This window comes from Bombina bombina, chromosome 5 (assembly GCF_027579735.1).
Source record: "Bombina bombina isolate aBomBom1 chromosome 5, aBomBom1.pri, whole genome shotgun sequence".
Lineage (NCBI taxonomy): Eukaryota > Metazoa > Chordata > Amphibia > Anura > Bombinatoridae > Bombina > Bombina bombina.
In genome coordinates this window covers 845,109,107-845,134,265 of record NC_069503.1, presented here as the reverse complement: position 1 = coordinate 845,134,265, position 25,159 = coordinate 845,109,107, and the positions used below count along the sequence as shown (strand labels likewise).

Here is a 25,159-nt window from a genome sequence, read left to right as displayed (position 1 = left end):
TCAGGTAAGCATAAATTATGTTTTCTTCTGTTAAGTGTGATCAGTCCACGGGTCATCATTACTTCTGGGATACCAATACCAAAGCAAAAGTACACGGATGACGGGAGGGATAGGCAGGCTCTTTATACAGAAGGAACCACTGCCTGAAGAACCTTTCTCCCAAAAATAGCCTCCGATGAAGCAAAAGTGTCAAATTTGTAAAATTTGGAAAAAGTATGAAGCGAAGACCAAGTTGCAGCCTTGCAAATCTGTTCAACAGAGGCCTCATTCTTGAAGGCCCAAGTGGAAGCCACAGCTCTAGTAGAATGAGCTGTAATTCTTTCAGGAGGCTGCTGTCCAGCAGTCTCATAAGCTAAACGAATTATGCTACGAAGCCAAAAAGAAAGAGAGGTAGCGGAAGCTTTTTGACCTCTCCTCTGCCCAGAGTAAATGACAAACAGAGAAGACGTTTGTCGAAATTCCTTAGTTGCCTGTAAGTAAAATTTTAGAGCACGGACTACATCCAGGTTGTGCAGTAGACGTTCCTTCTTTGAAGAAGGATTTGGGCATAAAGAAGGAACAACAATCTCTTGATTGATATTCCTGTTAGTAACTACCTTAGGTAAGAACCCAGGTTTAGTACGCAGGACTACCTTATCCGAATGAAAAATCAAATAAGGAGAATCACAATGTAAGGCTGATAATTCAGAGACTCTTCGAGCCGAGGAAATAGCCATTAAAAATAGAACTTTCCAAGATAACAACTTTATATCAATGGAATGAAGGGGTTCAAACGGAACGCCCTGTAAAACATTAAGAACAAGGTTAAACTCCATGGTGGAGCAACAGTTTTAAACACAGGCTTAATTCTGGCCAAAGCCTGACAAAAAGCCTGGACGTCAGGAACTTCTGACAGACGTTTGTGTAACAGAATGGACAGAGCTGAGATCTGTCCCTTTAATGAACTAGCAGATAAACCCTTTTCTAAACCTTCTTGTAGAAAAGACAATATCCTAGGAATCCTAACCTTACTCCAAGAGTAACCTTTGGATTCACACCAATATAGGTATTTACGCCATATCTTATGGTAAATCTTTCTGGTAACAGGTTTCCTAGCCTGTATTAAGGTATCAATAACTGACTCAGAAAATCCACGTCTTGATAAAATCAAGCGTTCAATTTCCAAGCAGTCAGCTTCAGAGAAGTTAGATTTTGATGTTTGAAGGGACCCTGTATCAGAAGGTCCTGTTTCAGAGGTAGAGACCAAGGTGGACAGGATGACATGTCCACCAGGTCTGAATACCAAGTCCTGCGTGGCCACGCAGGTGCTATTAGAATCACTGATGCTCTCTCTTGTTTGATTCTGGCAATCAATCGAGGAAGCAACGGGAAGGGTGGAAACACGTAAGCCATCCTGAAGTCCCAAGGTGCTGTCAGAGCATCTATCAGGACTGCTCCTGGATCCCTGGATCTGGACCCGTAACGAGGAAGCTTGGCGTTCTGTCGAGACGCCATGAGATCTATCTCTGGTTTGCCCCAACGTCGAAGTATTTGGGCAAAGACCTCCGGATGAAGTTCCCACTCCCCCGGATGAAAAGTCTGACGACTTAAGAAATCCGCCTCCCAGTTCTCCACTCCCGGGATGTGGATTGCTGACAGGTGGCAAGAGTGAGACTCTGCCCAGCAAATTATCTTTGATACTTCCATCATAGCTAGGGAGCTTCTTGTCCCTCCCTGATGGTTGATGTAAGCTACAGTCGTGATGTTGTCCGACTGAAACCTGATGAACCCCCGAGTTGTCAACTGGGGCCAAGCCAGGAGGGCATTGAGAACTGCTCTCAATTCCAGAATGTTTATTGGCAGGAGACTCTCCTCCTGACTCCATTGTCCCTGAGCCTTCAGAGAATTCCAGACGGCACCCCAACCTAGAAGGCTGGCGTCTGTTGTTACAATTGTCCAGTCTGGTCTGCTGAATGGCATCCCCCTGGACAGATGTGGCCGAGAAAGCCACCATAGAAGAGAATTTCTGGTCTCTTGATCCAGATTCAGAGAAGGGGATAAGTCTGAGTAATCCCCATTCCACTGACTTAGCATGCACAGTTGCAGTGGTCTGAGGTGTAAGCGTGCAAAGGGTACTATGTCCATTGCCGCTACCATTAAGCCGATTACCTCCATGCATTGAGCCACTGACGGGTGTTGAATGGAATGAAGGGTGCGGCAAGCACTTTGAAGTCTTGTTAGCCTGTCCTCTGTCAGGTAAATCTTCATTTCTACAGAATCTATAAGAGTCCCCAGGAAGGGAACTCTTGTGAGTGGAACGAGTGAACTTTTCTTTTCGTTCACCTTCCATCCATGTGACCTTAGAAATGCCAGCACTAACTCTGTATGAGACTTGGCAGTTTGAAAGCTTGAAGCTTGTATCAGAATGTCGTCTAGGTATGGAGCTACCGAGATTCCCCGCGGTCTTAGTACCGCCAGAAGAGCACCCAGAACCTTTGTGAAGATTCTTGGAGCTGTAGCCAATCCGAATGGAAGAGCCACAAACTGGTAATGCCTGTCTAGGAAGGCAAACCTTAGGTACCGATAACGATCTTTGTGAATCGGTATGTGAAGGTAAGCATCTTTTAAATCTACAGTGGTCATGTATTGACCCTCTTGGATCATAGGTAAAATTGTCCGAATAGTCTCCATCTTGAACGATGGAACTCTTAGGAATTTGTTTAGGATCTTTAAGTCCAGGATTGGTCTGAAAGTTCCCTCTTTTTTGGGAACCACAAACAGATTTGAGTAAAACCCCTGTCCCTGTTCCGATCGTGGAACTGGATGGATTACTCCCATTAACAAGAGCTCTTGTACGCAGCGTAGAAACGCCTCTTTCTTTGTCTGGATTGTTGACAATCTTGACAGATGAAATCTCTCTCTTGGAGGAGAGTATTTGAAGTCCAGAAGGTATCCCTGAGATATTATCTCTAGCGCCCAGGGATCCTGAACATCTCTTGCCCAAGCCTGGGCGAAGAGAGAAAGTCTGCCCCCCACTAGATCCGATCCCGGATCGGGGGCCCTCAATTCATGCTGTTTTAGGGGCAGCAGCAGGTTTCCTAGTCTGCTTGCCCTTGTTCCAGGACTGGTTAGGTTTCCAGCCTTGTCTGTAGCGAGCAACAGCTCCTTCCTGTTTTGGTGCAGAGGAAGTTGATGCTGCTCCTGCTTTGAAATTACGAAAGGAACGAAAATTAGACTGTCTAGTCTTGGCTTTGGCTTTGTCCTGAGGCAGGGCATGGCCTTTACCTCCTGTAATGTCAGCGATAATCTCTTTCAACCCGGGCCCGAATAAGGTCTGCCCTTTGAAAGGTATATTAAGCAATTTAGACTTAGAAGTAACATCAGCTGACCAGGATTTTAGCCACAGAGCCCTGCGTGCCTGAATGGCGAATCCTGAATTCTTCGCCGTAAGTTTAGTAAGATGTACTACGGCCTCCGAAATGAATGAATTAGCTAGTTTAAGGACTCTAAGCCTGTCCGTAATGTCGTCCAGAGTAGCTGAACCAATGTTCTCTTCCAGAGACTCAATCCAGAATGCCGCTGCAGCCGTGATCGGCGCAATGCATGCAAGGGGTTGCAATATAAAACCTTGTTGAACAAACATTTTCTTAAGGTAACCCTCTAACTTTTTATCCATTGGATCTGAAAAAGCACAGCTATCCTCCACCGGGATAGTGGTACGCTTAGCTAAGGTAGAAACTGCTCCCTCCACCTTAGGGACCGTTTGCCATAAGTCCCTTGTGGTGGCGTCTATTGGAAACATTTTTCTAAATATCGGAGGGGGTGAGAACGGCACACCGGGTCTATCCCACTCCTTAGTAACAATTTCAGTAAGTCTCTTAGGTATAGGAAAAACCTCAGTACTCGTCGGTACCGCAAAATATTTATCCAACCTACACATTTTCTCTGGTATTGCAACTGTGTTACAATCATTCAGAGCCGCTAACACCTCCCCTAGTAATACACGGAGGTTTTCCAGTTTAAATTTAAAATTTGAAATATCTGAATCCAGTCTGTTTGGATCAGAACCGTCACCCACAGAATGAAGTTCTCCGTCCTCATGTTCTGCCACCTGTGACGCAGTGTCTGACATGGCCCTAATATTATCAGCGCACTCTGTTCTCACCCCAGAGTGATCACGCTTACCTCTTAGTTCTGGTAATTTAGCCAAAACCTCAGTCATAACAGTAGCCATATCCTGTAATGTGATTTGTAATGGCCGCCCAGATGTACTCGGCGCTACAATATCACGCACCTCCCTCTGAGCGGGAGATGTAGGTACTGACACGTGAGGCGAGTTAGTCGGCATAACTCTCCCCTCGTTGTTTGGTGAAATTTGTTCAATTTGTACAGATTGACTTTTATTTAAAGTAGCATCAATACAGTTAGTACATAAATTTCTATTGGGCTCCACTTTGGCATTGCAACAAATGACACAGGTATCATCCTCTGAATCAGACATGTTTTAACACACTAGCAAATAAACTTGCAACTTGAAAAACAGAATTTATGTTTACCTGATAAATTACTTTCTCCAACGGTGTGTCCGGTCCACGGCGTCATCCTTACTTGTGGGATATTCTCTTCCCCAACAGGAAATGGCAAAGAGCCCAGCAAAGCTGGTCACATGATCCCTCCTAGGCTCCGCCTTCCCCAGTCATTCGACCGACGTAAAGGAGGAATATTTGCATAGGAGAAACCATATGATACCGTGGTGACTGTAGTTAAAGAAAATAAATTATCAGACCTGATTAAAAAACCAGGGCGGGCCGTGGACCGGACACACCGTTGGAGAAAGTAATTTATCAGGTAAACATAAATTCTGTTTTCTCCAACATAGGTGTGTCCGGTCCACGGCGTCATCCTTACTTGTGGGAACCAATACCAAAGCTTTAGGACACGGATGAAGGGAGGGAGCAAATCAGGTCACCTAGATGGAAGGCACCACGGCTTGCAAAACCTTTCTCCCAAAAATAGCCTCAGAAGAAGCAAAAGTATCAAACTTGTAAAATTTAGTAAAAGTGTGCAGTGAAGACCAAGTCGCTGCCTTACATATCTGATCAACAGAAGCCTCGTTCTTGAATGCCCATGTGGAAGCCACAGCCCTAGTGGAATGAGCTGTGATTCTTTCAGGAGGCTGCCGTCCGGCAGTCTCATAAGCCAATCTGATGATGCTTTTAATCCAAAAAGAGAGAGAGGTAGAAGTTGCTTTTTGACCTCTCCTTTTACCAGAATAAACAACAAACAAAACTTTCCAAGATAATAACTTAATATCAACGGAATGTAAGGGTTCAAACGGAACCCCCTGAAGAACTGAAAGAACTAAATTGAGACTCCAAGGAGGAGTCAAAGGTTTGTAAACAGGCTTGATTCTAACCAGAGCCTGAACAAAGGCTTGAACATCTGGCACAGCTGCCAGCTTTTTGTGAAGTAACACAGACAAGGCAGAAATCTGTCCCTTCAAGGAACTTGCAGATAATCCTTTCTCCAAACCTTCTTGAAGAAAGGATAGAATCTTAGGAATTTTTACCTTGTCCCAAGGGAATCCTTTAGATTCACACCAACAGATATATTTTTTCCATATTTTGTGGTAAATTTTTCTAGTTACAGGTTTTCTGGCCTGAACAAGAGTATCAATGACAGAATCTGAGAACCCTCGCTTTGATAAGATCAAGCGTTCAATCTCCAAGCAGTCAGTTGGAGTGAGACCAGATTCGGATGTTCGAACGGACCTTGAACAAGAAGGTCTCGTCTCAAAGGTAGCTTCCATGGTGGAGCCGATGACATATTCACCAGGTCTGCATACCAAGTCCTGCGTGGCCACGCAGGAGCTATCAAGATCACCGATGCCCTCTCCTGATTGATCCTGGCTACCAGCCTGGGGATGAGAGGAAACGGCGGGAATACATAAGCTAGTTTGAAGGTCCAAGGTGCTACTAGTGCATCTACTAGAGTCGCCTTGGGATCCCTGGATCTGGACCCGTAGCAAGGAACCTTGAAGTTCTGACGAGAGGCCATCAGATCCATGTCTGGAATGCCCCACAATTGAGTAATTTGGGCAAAGATTTCCGGATGGAGTTCCCACTCCCCCGGATGAAATGTCTGACGACTCAGAAAATCCGCTTCCCAATTTTCCACTCCTGGGATGTGGATTGCAGACAAGTGGCAGGAGTGAGTCTCCGCCCATTGAATGATTTTGGTCACTTCTTCCATCGCCAGGGAACTCCTTGTTCCCCCCTGATGGTTGATGTACGCAACAGTCGTCATGTTGTCTGATTGAAACCGTATGAACTTGGCCTTTGCTAGCTGAGGCCAAGCCTTGAGAGCATTGAATATCGCTCTCAGTTCCAGAATATTTATCGGGAGAAGAGATTCTTCCCGAGACCAAAGACCCTGAGCTTTCAGGGGTCCCCAGACCGCGCCCCAGCCCACCAGACTGGCGTCGGTCGTGACAATGACCCACTCTGGTCTGCGGAAGCTCATCCCCTGTGACAGGTTGTCCAGGGACAGCCACCAACGGAGTGAATCTCTGGTCCTCTGATCTACTTGTATCGTCGGAGACAAGTCTGTATAGTCCCCATTCCACTGACTGAGCATGCACAGTTGTAATGGTCTTAGATGAATTCGCGCAAAAGGAACTATGTCCATTGCCGCTACCATCAAACCTATTACTTCCATGCACTGCGCTATGGAAGGAAGAGGAACAGAATAAAGTATTTGACAAGAGTTTAGAAGTTTTGATTTTCTGGCCTCTGTCAGAAAAATCCTCATTTCTAAGGAGTCTATTATTGTTCCCAAGAAGGGAACCCTTGTTGACGGAGATAGAGAACTTTTTTCTACGTTCACTTTCCACCCGTGAGATCTGAGAAAGGCCAGGACAATGTCCGTGTGAGCCTTTGCTTGAGGAAGGGACGACGCTTGAATCAGAATGTCGTCCAAGTAAGGTACTACTGCAATGCCCCTTGGTCTTAGCACCGCTAGAAGGGACCCTAGTACCTTTGTGAAAATCCTTGGAGCAGTGGCTAATCCGAACGGAAGTGCCACAAACTGGTAATGCTTGTCCAGGAATGCAAACCTTAGGAACCGATGATGTTCCTTGTGGATAGGAATATGTAGATACGCATCCTTTAAATCCACCGTGGTCATTAATTGACCTTCCTGGATGGAAGGAAGAATTGTTCGAATGGTTTCCATTTTGAACGATGGAACCTTGAGAAACTTGTTTAGGATCTTGAGATCTAAGATTGGTCTGAATGTTCCCTCTTTTTTGGGAACTACGAACAGATTGGAGTAGAACCCCATCCCTTGTTCTCCTAAAGGAACAGGATGAATCACTCCCATTTTTAACAGGTCTTCTACACAATGTAAGAATGCCTGTCTTTTCATGTGGTCTGAAGACAATTGAGACCTGTGGAACCTCCCCCTTGGGGGAGGCCCCTTGAATTCCAGAAGATAACCTTGGGAGACTATTTCTAGTGCCCAAGGATCCAGAACATCTCTTGCCCAAGCCTGAGCGAAGAGAGAGAGTCTGCCCCCCACCAGATCCGGTCCCGGATCGGGGGCCAACATTTCATGCTGTCTTGGTAGCAGTGGCAGGCTTCTTGGCCTGCTTTCCCTTGTTCCAGCCTTGCATTGGTCTCCAGGCTGGCTTGGCTTGAGAAGTATTACCCTCTTGCTTAGAGGACGTAGCACTTGGGGCTGGTCCGTTTCTACGAAAGGGACGAAAATTAGGTTTATTTTTGGCCTTGAAAGACCTATCCTGAGGAAGGGCGTGGCCCTTACCCCCAGTGATATCAGAGATAATCTCTTTCAAGTCAGGGCCAAACAGCGTTTTCCCCTTGAAAGGAATGTTAAGCAATTTGTTCTTGGAAGACGCATCCGCTGACCAAGATTTCAACCAAAGCGCTCTGCGCGCCACAATAGCAAACCCAGAATTTTTCGCCGCTAACCTAGCCAATTGCAAAGTGGCGTCTAGGGTGAAAGAATTAGCCAATTTGAGAGCACGGATTCTGTCCACAATCTCCTCATAAGGAGGAGAATCACTATCGATCGCCTTTTCTAGCTCATCGAACCAGAAACACGCAGCTGTAGTGACAGGGACAATGCATGAAATTGGTTGTAGAAGGTAACCTTGCTGAACAAACATCTTTTTAAGCAAACCTTCTAATTTTTTATCCATAGGATCTTTGAAAGCACAACTATCTTCTATGGGTATAGTGGTGCGTTTGTTTAAAGTAGAAACCGCCCCCTCGACCTTGGGGACTGTCTGCCATAAGTCCTTTCTGGGGTCGACCATGGGAAACAATTTTTTAAATATGGGGGGAGGGACGAAAGGTATACCGGGCCTTTCCCATTCTTTATTTACAATGTCCGCCACCCGCTTGGGTATAGGAAAAGCTTCTGGGGGCCCCGGGACCTCTAGGAACTTGTCCATTTTACATAGTTTCTCTGGGATGATCAAATTCTCACAATCATCCAGAGTAGATAACACCTCCTTAAGCAGAGCGCGGAGATGTTCCAACTTAAATTTAAATGTAATCACATCGGGTTCAGCTTGTTGAGAAATTTTCCCTGAATCTGAAATTTCTCCCTCAGACAAAACCTCCCTGGCCCCCTCAGACTGGTGTAGGGGCATATCAGAACCATTATCCTCAGCGTCCTCATGCTCTTCAGTATCTAAAACAGAGCAGTCGCGCTTACGCTGATAAGTGGGTATTTTGGCTAAAATGTTTTTGATAGAATTATCCATTACAGCCGTTAATTGTTGCATAGTAAGGAGTATTGGCGCGCTAGATGTACTAGGGGCCTCCTGAGCGGGCAAGACTGGTGTAGACGAAGGAGGGAATGATGCGGTACCATGCTTACTCCCCTCACTTGAGGAATCATCTTGGGCATCATTTTCAGTGTCACATAAATCACATCTATTTAAATGAGAAGGAACCTTGGCTTCCCCACATTCAGAACACAGTCTATCTGGTAGTTCAGACATGTTAAACAGGCATAAACTTGATAACAAAGTACAAAAAACGTTTTAAAATAAAACCGTTACTGTCACTTTAAATTTTAAACTGAACACACTTTATTACTGCAATTGCGAAAAGTATGAAGGAATTGTTCAAAATTCACCAAAATTTCACCACAGTGTCTTAAAGCCTTAAAAGTATTGCACACCAAATTTGGAAGCTTTAACCCTTAAAATAACGGAACCGGAGCCGTTTTTATCTTTAACCCCTTTACAGTCCCTGGTATCTGCTTTGCTGAGACCCAACCAAGCCCAAAGGGGAATACGATACCAAATGACGCCTTCAGAAAGTCTTTTTTATGTATCAGAGCTCCTCACACATGCGACTGCATGTCATGCTTCTCAAAAACAAGTGCGCAATACCGGCGCGAAAATGAGGCTCTGCCTATGATTAGGGAAAGCCCCTAGAGAATAAGGTGTCTAAAACAGTGCCTGCCGATATTATTTTACAAAAATACCCATATTAAATGATTCCTCAAGGCTAAATATGTTATATATGAAAATGTCTACAGTTTTAACAAGCCCTTGTGAAGCCCTTATTTACTCTGTAATAAAAATGGCTTACCGGATCCCATAGGGAAAATGACAGCTTCCAGCATTACATCGTCTTGTTAGAATGTGTCATACCTCAAGCAGCAAAAGTCTGCTCACTGTTCCCCCAACTGAAGTTAATTCCTCTCAACAGTCCTGTGTGGAACAGCCATCGATTTTAGTAACGGTTGCTAAAATCATTTTCCTCTTACAAACAGAAATCTTCATCTCTTTTCTGTTTCAGAGTAAATAGTACATACCAGCACTATTTTAAAATAACAAACTCTTGATTGAATAATAAAAACTACAGTTAAACACTAAAAAACTCTAAGCCATCTCCGTGGAGATGTTGCCTGTACAACGGCAAAGAGAATGACTGGGGAAGGCGGAGCCTAGGAGGGATCATGTGACCAGCTTTGCTGGGCTCTTTGCCATTTCCTGTTGGGGAAGAGAATATCCCACAAGTAAGGATGACGCCGTGGACCGGACACACCTATGTTGGAGAAATACAATTCAATTAGAATAATATTAAAATGTACTGTGCCTTTAAGAAGCACAGAAGATCTATGACAGTTGAAAATTAATAAATTGAAACAGTTATAGCCACAATCCTTGTAAACAACACAACTTTAGCAAAGGTTTAATCCCATTAGCAAAGATAACAAATTCTGAAAGCAGGAAACAAATTACAGAATAAACGTTTTTTATCTCAGTCAAACTATAATTCTCACAGCTCTGCTGAGAGAAATTACCTCCCTCAAAATAAGTTTTGAAGACCCCTGAGCTCTGTAGAGATGAACCGGATCATGCAGGGAATACAATGAGTTGCTGACTGAAATATTTGATGCATAGAAAAAGCGCCAAAAAACGGCCCCTCCCCCTCACACACAGCAGTGAGGGAGAACAGAAACTGTCAGAAAAACAGATTAAGCAACTGCCAAGTGGAAAAATAGTGCCCAAACATTTATTCACACAGTACCTCAGCAAATGAAAACGATTTTACATTCCAGCAAAAACGTTAAACATAATCTCTAGTTATTAAACAGCTTTATGTATTTCTTACAGTGTAATTCTAGTGAAGTACCATTCCCCAGAATACTGAAGTGTAAAGTATACATACATGACATTATATCGGTATGGCAGGATTTTCTCATCAATTCCATTGTCAGAAAATAAAAACTGCTACATACCTCTATGCAGATTCATCTGCCCGCTGTCCCCTGATCTGAAGTTTACCTCACTCCTCAGATGGCCGAGAACAGCAATATGATCTTAACTACTCCGGCTAAAATCATAGCAAAACTCTGGTAGATTCTTCTTCAAACTCTGCCAGAGAGGTAATAACACACTCCGGTGCTATTTTAAAATAACAAACTTTTGATTGAAGATATAAAACTAAGTATAATCACCATAGTCCTCTCACACATCCTATCTAGTCGTTGGGTGCAAGAGAATGACTGGGAGTGACGTAGAGGGGAGGAGCTATATGCAGCTCTGCTGGGTGAATCCTCTTGCACTTCCTGTTGGGGAGGAGTAATATCCCAGAAGTAATGATGACCCGTGGACTGATCACACTTAACAGAAGAAAGTAGCTGTTACTCTTGAATATCCAGTGGGAAGAATAGTTCAAGGCAAGGTAGAACAATGTAAAAACTTTTATTAAAAATTTTTAATAAAAGTTTTTACATTGTTCTACCTTGCCTTGAACTATTCTTCCCACTGGATATTCGAGAGTAACAGCTACTTTTGTTGGAAGTCAGCCGAACGGCTTTATAAAGTTTCGGTCCGCCTGATATTGCACTGTTTGTGCACATACGCTTGTGAGTATATACATCTACCCACTGTTGTTAGTTCGATATTGGTCAGGGTGATCTGCACCAAAGGTGTCCTATGCTTCATTCCTCTTAGGGGCCTGACTATTGCCGGGAGCATATCGGGAGAGAAAGAGTCAGCCGAACGGCTCTGAAGCTTCGGCTTGCGGATTATTGCACTGGAAGTGCAAATATCTTTGTGAGTATTAGTATTTCTTCCTTTTGGAAATCTCACTTATTGTTGGGTTTATCTGCACCAGAGCGCCTCTTCTTTTTTGTCATTCCCAGGACCAAGTTTTAACTTGTTCATATTACCAGCATACCTCGGCGTAAGTCCTTGCTAGCAGTGCATACCGATTGGTCTGTCAGTGGGAGGATCTGGATTGGCCGTCTGATTGTGCCGCAGACAACGCTGGAAAATACTCACCCACGGCCGGAAGTTCTATTGCTGGAGTAGCGTGTGCTGGAGGCGAGGATAGAGACACGCTCGGAGAGGGAGCAGTGGAATATCTCTGTTTAGCTGAAGTGGAGCCTCGCACACTGAAACTTACCGACTCAGAAAGGCCGTTGTGGGGTGAGTTACCTGTATGAACTTTCAAGTTTGCCGCCGTTTTGCCGCTGATCTAAGGTGTAGCAGGTGCTGGAGGGGCTGGCAGAGTCACGCTTGATATAAGAGCATTAATAGACCTGCAACCGCGGAAGTGGAGCCACGCACACTGCTACTATATGTTACTAAGGCCAATAACTTTCTACTTGCCACTGTTAGTCTTGAGCTGTTGGAGAGGACGTATGTGTGAAAGCATAGTCCTCTGACATAGAAAAAGGCAAGAGGCAAAAAGGAATGGGGTTTTAAATAATGAAAATATTTGGTGCCAAGCATGACGCACAACAAACAGAAAAACATTTTTTTGGTGCCAAAAACGACACACTCACGTCATAGATGACGCAACCTTGTTTGTGAAGGACTCGGCATCAACTAAGATGCCGGAAATGATGAATTTGCGTCAACGAACGTAACTTTGCGCCAAAAAAATCTTGCGCCAAGAATGACGCAATAAACTTTGGCATTTTGCGCCCTCACAAGCCTAATTCTGCCCGCGAATTTAAAAGACAGTCAAATTGAAAAAGAGACTATACCCCAGGTAAGAAATACATTTTCATAAAAAAGCATTTCCCAGATATGAAACCGACAGTCTGCAAAAAGGAAATATACTGAAAACCTGAATCATGGCAAATATAAGTACAATACATATATTTAGAACTTTATATAAATACATAAAGTGCCAAACCATAGCTGAGAGTGTCTTAAGTAATGAAAACCTACTTACCAAAAGACACCCATCCACATATAGCCAAAACAGTACTGAAACGGTTATCAGTAGAGGTAAAGGAATATGAGAGTATATCGTAGATCTGAAAAGGGAGGTAGGAGATGAATCTCTACGACCGATAACAGAGAACCTATGAAATAAATCCCCATGAGGAAAACCATTGCATTCAATAGGTAATACTCCCTTCACATCCCTCTGACATTCACTGTACTCTGAGAGGAATCGGGCTTCAAAAATGCTGAGAAGCACATATCAACATAGAAATCTTAGCACAAACTTACTTCACCACCTCCAAAGGAAGCAAAGTTTGTAAAACTGAATTGTGGGTGTGGTGAGGGGTGTATTTATAGGCATTTTGAGGTTTGGGAAACTTTGCCCCTCATGGTAAGATCGTATATCCCTTACGAGACTAGCTCATAGACTCTTGCCAATTACATGAAAGAAAGTAAATCAACATAGCATTTTTTTTTAATCTCAAATACTTTTTGCATCCGAATGACGAAGTGACCTGTATGTTCCATCAGACACTACAGGTGACAAATTATGACTATGACTATGGGGTATGCTACAATTCTATACCTCCATTATAGTGCTCCAGTCATTTGCCTATACACAACCACAGAAGAAGAAAGTGATTATATATATTGGTGCAAGGTGAACTGTTCTTTGGCAGACTATAGCCCAGCACATCCCAGCTTTGAAGGCTGCAAAGAAATGCAGCCAAGCTAACAGCGGTCAGTCTTTACCCAGAGGAATGTGTGTGTTTAGCATAATTTTACATCAAATGGCCAGTCCTACCCTAAATAGAGGGATGTGTATTTGGAACAGGACACAAACACATGAATAAATGATGAGAAATCGACCATTAAACTAATATTACTTTTAAACAAGCTTAAATTTGATTTATTAATCCAGGATTTTTAATCTTAGAATTTGACACTTCAAAACTACAGAAAGAAGCAGGGGAGACAACTCACCTGGGTAAATGGTACAGTACAACCTCTGCTCCGGCACTGTTAGAAGCTTTTGAATGATGTCTCAGAAACAGAACATACAGCTGACCATATCTATGATATATATATATGACCATCACACCGGAGAGAACAACAGGAGGAAAAAAACAAAATGTTATAAATGGGATATTAAAAATATTGAAGGCAAAGTGTAATAAAGGACATTTTCTTAACTGAAAATTTATATTGAAGACACTCTGCACATTTCTCTGGAACTTTTATTTTAAAAAGATACCTAGACATCCTTTGATAGATTAGATTCACAAAACTTTAATACATTTCTAGCTACCACACTGAGGGCTAGAACTAAAAGTGGCAAGTTAAAGTGCCATAAAAAAAAAAACACATGTTGAGATCTGTGCATTTCCTAAAAGGGCTAATTAAGTAAAAATAGTTTGCATTAAAAAAAAATAAAAAAAAAAATGCTGGCAAGTATCTTAAATAAAATTTTCAAAACTAAGCAAAATTTGTTATAATAATAAAAATAGCCATGCTGTCTGGAGTAGTCTGATCCACCCCACCTTATCAGTGTTTAGCATCAGAAACACAGGCATTGTATTTCAACTGAGTTCACAGCAGCTTATTTGCTTCTAGGCATGCTCCAAAGGGGGATATAGGTGCAGCCATAGAAAGAATCGTGTGTGGGGAATTAGAGCTGTTAAATTCGGAAACTAAAAAGAAAGGGTTAATGGCGAGGCACTGCAGTATAAATTTGCAGGTAAAAGTGATTCATAGTACATATTATATTTTGTCTCTATCCCTTTAAAGTTAGCGCGTGACGATAAGCAGCATCACAACTGCGCTAACAAGCGCACATAATACAAGTTGAAAGTAAACAAGTGTGCTTGTGCTCAACCGATTAGCACGACTGAATACCTCGCATAAAAGGGATTAAAAAAAAATTAGTAAAGTGTATATATATATATATATATATATTTTTTTTTTTTTTTATTTTTTTTTTATTTTTTTATTTTTTAAATACATAATAAAAACTTTTTAAAGGATAAAAAAAGGGATATATCTCTTAACAGTCCAGTCTACAGTGTTGCCCTCCAATGGTCATCCGCCTAGGTGCATAAATGTAATGAATATTCCTATAAGCAAATGCACTCTCAGGTCTTTTTAGTGAAATTATACATAGAGGAACATATTTTTTACTTTTAAATATTTATTTCTATATACATCTGATGGTTTTTCGTAAAATATCTATCACTACCTCCAGCTTTAGTGCAGTTGGTCTAATGTGGTGTTTGGTTAGAGATAAGTGTTAAGGTTTTTAGGGGGGGGGGGGGTCACGATATCCAAAGTCCTGAAGTTAGCGACCATCTGACTTTCTCTTGCAGGCTAACTTTTTACTTTCAACTTGTAATAAGTACAAACCTGGCTGTGTTAAAGTTTTATCACGGTTAGCACAACATGTTTTATAGTATATAATAATAGTCTATATGTATCACAGTGCTAGCAGTTACCAACAGAGCACTCAAAATGACTAAGAAGCAACAACAACAAGAACAGCCACGTCTTTATCGTTAAGTCAGATAGTTGTTCTCTAAATAGACAATAATAATTATTAATAATAATATTATATTAGTCTCTAAGGGTTTAACTGACACAGTGGTGTGACTACACATTTCAATTACTTTATCTAGAAATTTGTATGTAACCCAAAGTTTTTAGCTAACATTTTTACAACTAAAAGCCAGGGATGGGGGTCATTCACTCCAATTAGGCAACCAGAAATAATTTACATGAATAAAATAGAGCATAGGAGTGGAAAGATATTATGCCCTCAAAATGTGCTGCACCTCTAAACTCTGTTGATGAGACCCAGCACAGCCTAGGTCAAATCAAATACGCCTAATTTGGCTAAAAAGAGCCAGTATTCATAACTTAAAAGGATATTAAAACACCTCTTGTTTTTGAGCAGGGTGAATAAGAATCAATTTAAAAAAAAACAAAAAAAACACAACTTTTTTTTTTTAATGAAAATGCTTTTTGGAGGAAAAATGTAAAGATAGTTTCTATTTAATATACATTATAATCAAACGCCTATTCATCTGAAATAAGGATTAGCTTTTCATTGTATAACAAGATGCTGTATATTCATGGCTGTAATGTTTAACTTTTTTGTTAAATGAATTCCATTAATCCGTTCACAGTGTTATGCTCTCCCAGAGGTTCTGTAAGACTATTTTGGGCAATTTTGTAATTCTCAATTTGTTTCTGAATTTCTGTCTGTATAAATAATATGCCCCTTCTTCACAGCAAAAATGTTATAAAATAAACATAGAGTTGAGAAATAGACCTTAAAGGAACATAATCGTAAAACAAAAAATTTGTGTTTCAGATTGAGCATACAATTTTCAGATTTACTTCAATTATAAACCTTGCTTCATTCTCTTGGTATCCTTTGATGAAGTAGAGTGATGCTCTACTAGGGCCTAGCTGAACAGATTGAGTATTCTGAGAATACGTTGGTATGTTTTTCAACCATGGATACCTAGAGAATGAAGTAAATTAGATAAGAGAAGTTATTTGGAAAATTGTTAAAAATGGCATGTTCTTTCTGAATCATAAAAGTTTACTATTGACTTTACTGTCCCATTAATGCCATTGTTCCCCTGCAAATCTATGTACACAGAATCAACCCATACTAAGTTTCAAGAAGCTCAATTAATAGAATATTGTCTGGAGTGGAATAGATCTGCACAAGGATATAAGTGTGGGGAGGGAAGGACAGGCATTAAACTTTCATGATTCAGATAGGGCAAGCAATTGTAAACAACTGTCAGGATATCCCCCCTCACTGCTCAAGACATCTAAGACAGAGCAAAAGGGAAACATTTGTTTCAATTAGTAAAGTTGACGAACCCCTGCAATGGAGATAGTCAGTCTACAATATCCAACCTTTGAAGCCTAAGTATATGCAAAGAAAAAAACAAAATTTATGCTTACCTGATAAATTTATTTCTCTTGTGGTGTATCCAGTCCACGGATCATCCATTACTTGTGGGATATTCTCCTTCCCAACAGGAAGTTGCAAGAGGATCACCCACAGCAGAGCTGTCTATATAGCTCCTCCTCTAACTGCCACTACCAGTCATTCGACCGAAGACAAGCAAGAGAAAGGAGAAACTATAGGGTGCAGTGGTGACTGTAGTTTAAAAATAAAAAACACCTGCCTTAAAATGACAGGGCGGGCCGTGGACTGGATACACCACAAGAGAAAGAAATTTATCAGGTAAGCATAAATTTTGTTTTCTCTTGTAAGGTGTATCCAGTCCACGGATCATCCATTACTTGTGGGATACCAATACCAAAGCTATAGGACACGGATGAAGGGAGGGACAAGGCAGGCGCTTAAACAGAAGGCACCACTGCCTGCAAGCCCTTTCTCCCAAAAATAGCCTCCGAAGAAGCAAAAGTATCAAATTTATAGAATTTTGAAAAAAGTATGAAGCGAAGACCAAGTCGCCGCCTTACAAATCTGTTCAACAGAAGCCTCATTTTTAAAAGCCCATGTGGAAGCTACCGCTCTAGTAGAATGAGCTGTAATCCTTTCAGGAGGCTGCTGGCCAGCAGCCTCATAAGCTAAGCGTATTATACTCCTTAGCCAAAAAGAAAGAGAGGTTGCCGAAGCCTTTTGGCCTCTCCTCTGTCCAGAGTAGACAACAAACAATGCGGATGTTTGACGAAAATCTTTAGTAGCTTGGCAATAAAACTTTAAAGCACGAACCACGTCAAGATTGTGTAAAAGACGTTCCTTTTTTGAAGTAGGATTAGGACACAGTGACAGTACAACAATCTCCTGATTGATATTTTTATTAGATACCACCTTAGGTAGAAAACCAGGTTTGGTACGTAACACTACCTTATCTGCATGAAAAATGAGATAAGGGGAATCACATTGTAAAGCAGATAACTCCGAAACTCTTCGAGCCGAGGAGATAGCTACTAAAAACAGAACCTTCCAAGATAAGAGCTTAATATCTATGGAATGCAAAGGTTCAAACGGAAACCCTTGAAGAACCTTAAGAACTAAATTTAAACTCCAAGGCGGAGCAACAGGTTTAAACACAGGCTTGATTCTGACTAAAGCCTGACAAAACGCCTGCACGTCTGGAACCTCAGCCAGACGTTTGTGCAAAAGAATAGACAGAGCAGAAATCTGTCCCTTTAAGGAACTAGCTGACAAACCCTTCTCCAATCCTTCTTGGAGAAAAGATAATATCCTAGGAATCCTGACCTTACTCCATGAGTAACCCTTGGATTCACACAAATGAAGATATTTACAACATATCTTATGATAGATTTTCCTGGTGACAGGCTTTCGCGCCTGTATTAAGATATCAATGACCGACTCTGAGAAACCACGCTTTGATAATATCAAGCGTTCAATCTCCAAGCAGTCAGCCGCAGAGTAATTAGATTTGGATGGTTGAAAGGACCCTGAAGTAGAAGGTCCTGTCTCAGAGGCAGAGTCCATGGTGGAAAGGATGACATGTCCACCAGATCTGCATACCAAGTCCTGGTTGGCCACATAGGTGCTATCAAAATTACCGATGACTCTCTCCTGCTTGATCTTGGCAATCAGACGAGGGAGCAGAGGAAACGGTGGAAACACATAAGCCAGGTTGAAGGACCAAAGCGCTGCTAGAGCATCTATCAGCGCTGCCTTGGGATCCCTGGACCTGGATCCGTAACAAGTAAGCTTGGCGTTCTGGCGAGACGCCATGAGATCCAGTTCTGGTTTGCCCCAACGTTGAATCAACTGTGCAAACACCTCCGGATGGAGCTCCCACTCCCCCGGATGAAAAGTCTGTCGACTTAGAAAATCTGCCTCCCAGTTCTCTACTCCTGGGATATGGATAGCTGATAGATGGCAAGAGTGAATCTCTGCCCATCGAATTATCTTTGAAACCTCCAACAAGCCTGAAGAGCACTGAATATCGCTCTTAGTTCCAGAATGTTTATTGGAAGGAGTGCCTCCATCTGAGACCATGACCCCTGAGCCTTCAGAGAGCTCCTATTGTCCAATCTGGCCTGCGGAAGGTCATACCTTTGAACAGATGGACCCGAGATAGCCACCAGAGAAGAGAATGCATGGTCTCTTGATCCAGATTTAGTAGACGGGACAAATCTGTGTAATTCCCATTCCACTGACTGAGCATGCAGAGTTGCAGCGGTCTGAGATGTAGGCGGGCAAACGGAACTATGTCCATTGCCGCTACCATTAAGCCGATTACTTCCATACACTGAGCCACCGAAGGGCGAGAAGTATAATAAAGAACACGGCAGGAATTTAGAAGTTTTGACAACCTATCCTCTGTCAGGTAAATCCTAATTTCTACAGAATCTATCAGAGTTCCCAGGAAGGAAACTCTTGTGAGAGGGGATAGAGAACTCTTTTTTTTTTCGTTCACTTTCCACCCATGAGACCTCAGGAATGCCTGAACAATGTCCGTATGGGACTTGGCAATTTGGAAATTCTATGCCTGTATCAGAATGTCGTCTAAGTAACTACTGCTATGCCCCGCCAGAAGTGACCCCAGAACCTTCGTAAAGATTCTTGGTGCCGTAGCTAACCCAAAGGGAAGAGCCACAAACTGGTAACGCCTGTCTAGGAAGGCGAACCTGAGAAACCGATGATGATCTTTGTGTATCGGAATGTGAAGATAAGCATCCTTTAAGTCCACGGTAGTCATGTATTGACCCTCCTGGATCATAGGTAGGATGGTTCGAATAGTCTCCATCTTGAAAGATGGGACCCTGAGAAATTTGTTTAGGATCTTGAGATCTAAGATTGGTCTGAAGGTTCCCTCTTTCTTGGGAACCACAAAGAGATTTGAATAGAAGCCTTGCCCTTGTTCCTCCTTTGGAACTGGGTGGATCACTCCCATAACTAGGAGGTCTTGAACACAATGTAAGAATGCCTCTCTCTTTATCTGGTCTGCAGATAATTGTGAGAGGTGAAATCTTCCTTTTGGGGAAGAAGCTTTGAAGTCCAGAAGATATCCCTGGGACACAATTTCCAACGCCCAGGGATCCTGGACATCTCTTGCCCAAGCCTGGGCGAAGAGAGAAACTCTGCCCCCTACTAGATCCGTTACCGGATCGGGGGCTGATCTTTCTTAGAGACAGCAGCAGGCTTCTTGGCCTGCTTACCTTTGTTCCAGGCCTGGTTAGGTCTCCAGACCGGCTTGGACTGGGCAAAATTTCCCTCTTGTTCTGTATTAGAGGAAGTTGATGCTGCGTTCGTCTTAAAGTTTCGAAAGGCACGAAAATTAGTTTGTTTGGTCCTTAATTTATTAGACCTATCCTGAGGAAGGGCATGACCTTTTCCTCCAGTAATATCAGAAATGATCTCCTTCAGTCCAGGCCCGAATAGGGTCTGCCCCTTGAAGGGAATGTTGAGAAGCTTAGACTTTGAAGCAACGTCAGCTGACCAGGATTTAAGCCATAGCGCCCTACACGCCTGAATAGCAAAACTTGAGTTCTTAGCCGTTAGTTTGGTTAAATGAACAACGGCGTCAGAAACAAATGAATTGGCTAGCTTAAGCGCTTTAAGCTTGTCAAGTATATCATCCAATGGGGTTTCTACCTGTAAGGCCTCTTCCAGAGACTCAAACCAGAAGGCCGCAGCAGCAGTGACCGGGGCAATGCATGCAAGAGGCTGGAGAATAAAACCTTGTTGAATAAACATTTTCTTAAGGTAACCCTCTAACTTTTTATCCATTGGATCTAGGAAAGCACAACTGTCCTCGACAGGGATAGTTGTACGCTTAGCTAGGGTAGAAACTGCTCCCTCCACCTTAGGGACCGTTTGCCATAAATCCCGTGTAGCGGCATCTATTGGAAACATTTTCTTAAAAATAGGAGGGGGAGAGAACGGTACACCTGGTCTATCCCATTCCTTAGTAATAATTTCTGAAAACCTTTTAGGTATTGGAAAAACATCAGTGTAAACAGGCACTGCATAGTATTTATCCAATCTACACAATTTCTCTGGCACTATAATGGTGTCACAGTCATCCAGAGTAGGTAAAACCTCCCTGAGCAACACGCTTAAATTTAAATGTAGACATATCAGAATCAGGTTGAAGCATCTTCCCTGAGTCAAAAAAATCACCCACAGAAAGAAGCTCTCCTGCCTCAGCTTCTGAATATTGTGAGGGGATATCAGACATAGCTACTAAAGCGTCAGAGTGCTCTGTATTTTTTCTAGTCCCAGAGCTGTCTCGCTTTCCTTGTAACCCTGGTAGTTTGGACAATACCGCTGTAAGGGTATGATCCATAACTGCAGCCATGTCTTGTAAAGTAAGCGCCATGGGCGCGCTAGATGTACTTGGCGCCTCTTGAGCGGGAGTCCCTTGAGCGGGAGTCAAAGGTTCTGACACGTGGGGCGAGTTAGTCGGCATAACTTCCCCCTTGTCAGTTTCCTCTGGTGATAAATCTTTTAAAGACAGAATATGATCTTTATAACTTAAAGTAAAATCAGTACATTTGGTACACATTCTAAGAGGGGGTTCCACAATGGCTTCTAAACATAATGAACAAGGAGTTTCCTCTATGTCAGACATGTTTAAACAGACTAGCAATGAGACCAGCAAGCTTGGAAAACACTTTGATAAATGTAAACAAGCAAAAAATAAAAACAGTACTGTGCCTTTAAGAGAAACAAATTTTGTCAGAAATTGAAAAACCGTAATAAAAAGCAGTAAATCTTACGAATTTTTTACAGTGTGTATAATAGACTAACAGAGCATTGCACCCACTTGCAAATGGATGATTAACCCCTTAGTTTCAAAACCGGATCAAAAAAACGATAAACGTTTTTCAACAGTCACAACAAACTGCCACAGCTCTGCTGTGGCCCTACCTGCCCATATAACGATTTTGAAAGGCACAAAAACCCCTCAGAGAGGTCCCAAGTGTTCAGGAGACTCCTTCAGGGAAACTGGATGTCTCAAGCTGCAAAATCTGATGCGCATTTAGGTGCGAAAATAGGCCCCTCCCACCCTGTATTCACAGTGAGAAGGCCTAACAAAACTAACCCTAGGCAAAATCTAGCCAGCCATGTGGAAAAAACTGGGGCCCAATAAAGTTTTATCACCAATATGTATAAAAAAAACGTTTAAAACACTTCCAGCAAACGTTTTATTTTTCAGCAATGTGAGAAAGTAATAAGAATATTACCTTTTACAGCAAGCATGATACAAGTCGTTATTAAAACACTGTAATCAGGCTTACCTTAAATAACTCCGGTATTAACAGCATTTTCTAGCATATTCTTTCTCTAGAAAAATTTAAACTGCACATACCTCATAGCAGGAGACCCTGCACGCCATTCTCCCAGCTGAAGTTACCTCTCTCTTCAGTTATGTGTGAGAACAGCAATGGATCTTAGTTACAACCTGCTAAGATCATCAAAGACTCTTCTTCTATTTTCTGCCTGAGGCTAAAATAGTACAACTCCGGTACCATTTCAAAATAACAAACTTTTGATTGAAGATAAACTAAATAAACACCACATCTATCTAGCTACTTCCTTTTTTGTAGAGAGCTGCAAGAGAATGACTGGTAGTGGCAGTTAGGGGAGGAGCTATATAGACAGCTCTGCTGTGGGTGATCCTCTTGCAGCTTCCTGTTGGGAAGGAGAATATCCCAAAAGTAATGGATGATCCGTGGACTGGATACACCACAAGAGAAATGGTTTTACAGGGGAAAGTGACCATTCACCCTTCAGTGCAAATTGAACTCCATGGATTTGAACTCAGCATGGGACAGACGTCACCGTGAAATAGTAGAGAAAAGAAATTCATCTATATGAACTGTATAACTCTCAAATATTTCATTTAGACTCACTGTGTAAATAAATGTATATTTGAGGATCTGAGAAGAAATGCCTAACAGTAACATATTAAGTATTTGCTGAATTTAATAAGTAGCTATATAGTCAATTTAAAATGTCCAATTTATTTCAAAATAACACATTCTCATATTTTTCAGACATCTAATAAGTGCATATGTAATTGGTGCTGTAAAGTATACCATATGTTTTATACACTCAGCAAGAGATATACAGATATGCAATATTTATATTAATATGGGATAATAATCCAATATAAATATAGCTATATGAAATTAAATCTGATATCTTAATATCACATACATACCTTGCGATTAGCAAACAACTGAGAAAGTAGTTGAGTCCATGCTGAAGGTATTATAATCCTTTTAAATCCTTTCATAGAAAATATAATTTTAAATGCATTTTTAAAATAGTATAAGTAATATACTCAAGTTTAGTATGACAATACTCAGGGTAAATAGTATTATATGTTCCCACACATGCTGAACATATAATTTATTATCAGAAAATAGTGAGCATATTAAATATACATTTGGAGATATATAATAAACTGTATTTACTGTTAGCAATATTGATAATGAAACTGCATTTCTAGTTGTCTGCTGCCCCCTAGTGGACTAAAACTGGTATGACAGCCAAACGAATTGACTGTTAGAGCCCATACATTTCCAAGTAAGCCAATTAAGGACAAGCTCCATTAAGGGCCTATCAAAAGGGACAAGCTTCTGTAAGTGCGTATCCAAAATGTTCACCAATGATTACAAAATAGAGGCGGGGTTATCACTTGATAAACTCATGCAAGAGGAAGGAAATTAGGTCTTTTGCTGGAATTGACTGACTCAGAACTGCTGCCTTTTGAAACACAGTCTCTATAAAGCAAGCCTGGGCCTAACTTCTTCCTCCATAATTGCAATACTTTTCATATGAGGTGAACTGGATTTATTTGAAAAAGCTGAACTTCAAATTGGTTTATTTTGTGATGTATATGATTGCTCTATATTTTTAAATGTTTTAAATCAAAAAGGTATTCTAAAGCTATCATTAGATTGCAGCTGGTAATTTAAAGAGCATATTTGGTGTTTTAAGTTTATATCCTTAGTCCTGTCTAAATTAGAATCAGTCATATTTAATGCTAAGTAATTTATTTGCAAGACAGTATTTTGCACTCAGGATTTATAAGTCAGTCATTATTGTGAACTGTACATAAATTTGTTAGTTATTGTGGTTAAATCTCTGGTAGTTATTAATTAAGCACTTTTAAGTTAGCGGTCCATATTTTACTGTGGTATTTTAATGTGATTCATTGTGAGTAAGGTTAATTTTAAAGATATATTTTTTTTTATGATCTGTTGTATAGAATATTGTAACAGAATAAGTGTGTATTATTGATTCATAATCTAGTTTATACATAAATATTATTCAAGGTGTTTATAAATTTAACTAATCTAGAACAAAGGAATAAATATTAATTTTAAATTGTTATGTATATACATTTTATTGGTTGGCAACTACTGAAATTAGTACACTAAAATTTTCTTGGAGGTTATTGCTAAGATAATAAATAATAATTTTGTAACTTTGTATATACCGACACAACTTTCCAATTCACTTAACATCAAATTTGCTTTGTTTCTTTGTTGAAAGCTAAACCTAGATAGGTTCATAAGCTAATTTCTAAGCCCTTGAAGGCCACCTCCTATTTCAATGCATTTGACAGTTTTTCACAGCTAGCGAGCATTAGTTAATGTGTGCCATATGGATAACATTGTGCTCACGCCTGTGGAATTACTTATGAGAGGGCACTGACTGGATAAAATGCAATTAAATTGTTATTAATGTAATCATTTTACTCCTTCAAATATGAATGATTAACCAAGATAGTTCACCTCGGTAATGATCTGATGTAACTGGAAAAATAATCTGAAAAGTTATTCTAAAAATAAAAACCATGATTTAAAAATCGGTCTTACTGACTAGTAATTTAAGTTGTGATTTAAATCAATTTGATTTAAATCAAATCCACCCTGTATTTAAATAAAATTGTGCTTGTGCCACACTCACTAAAGAGTTCAAAAAGCAAAGTATTATACCTGCCAAAGCTGCAAATCAAATACAGGTAGCCCTCAGTTTACGCCGGGGTTAGGTTCCAGAAGGAATGGTTGTAAATCGAAACCGTTGTAAATTGAAACCCAGTTTATAATCTAAGTCAATGGGAAGTGAGGGAGTTAGGTAACAGGCGCCTCTGAAAATTGACATAAGTAACACCTAATAAATTATTTTTAAAGCTTTGAAATGAAGACTTTAAATGAGAAACAGCATTATTAACCTAATAAAATAGATTGTATCATCATCAAACTAAGTTTAATAAACAAAAACATTTGCTAAACCGCACCTAATAAAATTATCACACAAACACAGACTGTATCATCATCAATCTAAGTTTAATGAACAAAAACAAAATAATCACACAGACTGTATCATCATCATCAAACTAAGTTTAATGAACAAAAAACATAATTTATGTAAGAACTTACCTGATAAATTCATTTCTTTCATATTAA

At 41.0% G+C, this 25,159-nt stretch overlaps 1 protein-coding gene across 2 annotated transcripts in view; it reads right to left on the bottom strand.

The window, feature by feature from the left end:
- The window catches only part of RMC1 (regulator of MON1-CCZ1), a 177,121-nt gene that overhangs the window by 84,303 nt on the left and 67,659 nt on the right, over positions 1–25,159 (bottom strand). For both annotated transcript variants that reach the window (XM_053714977.1, XM_053714976.1), the window contains exon 8: positions 13,691–13,780. In XM_053714977.1, the coding sequence (XP_053570952.1) occupies positions 13,691–13,780 (90 nt within the window). The remainder of the gene's footprint in view (positions 1–13,690; positions 13,781–25,159) is intronic.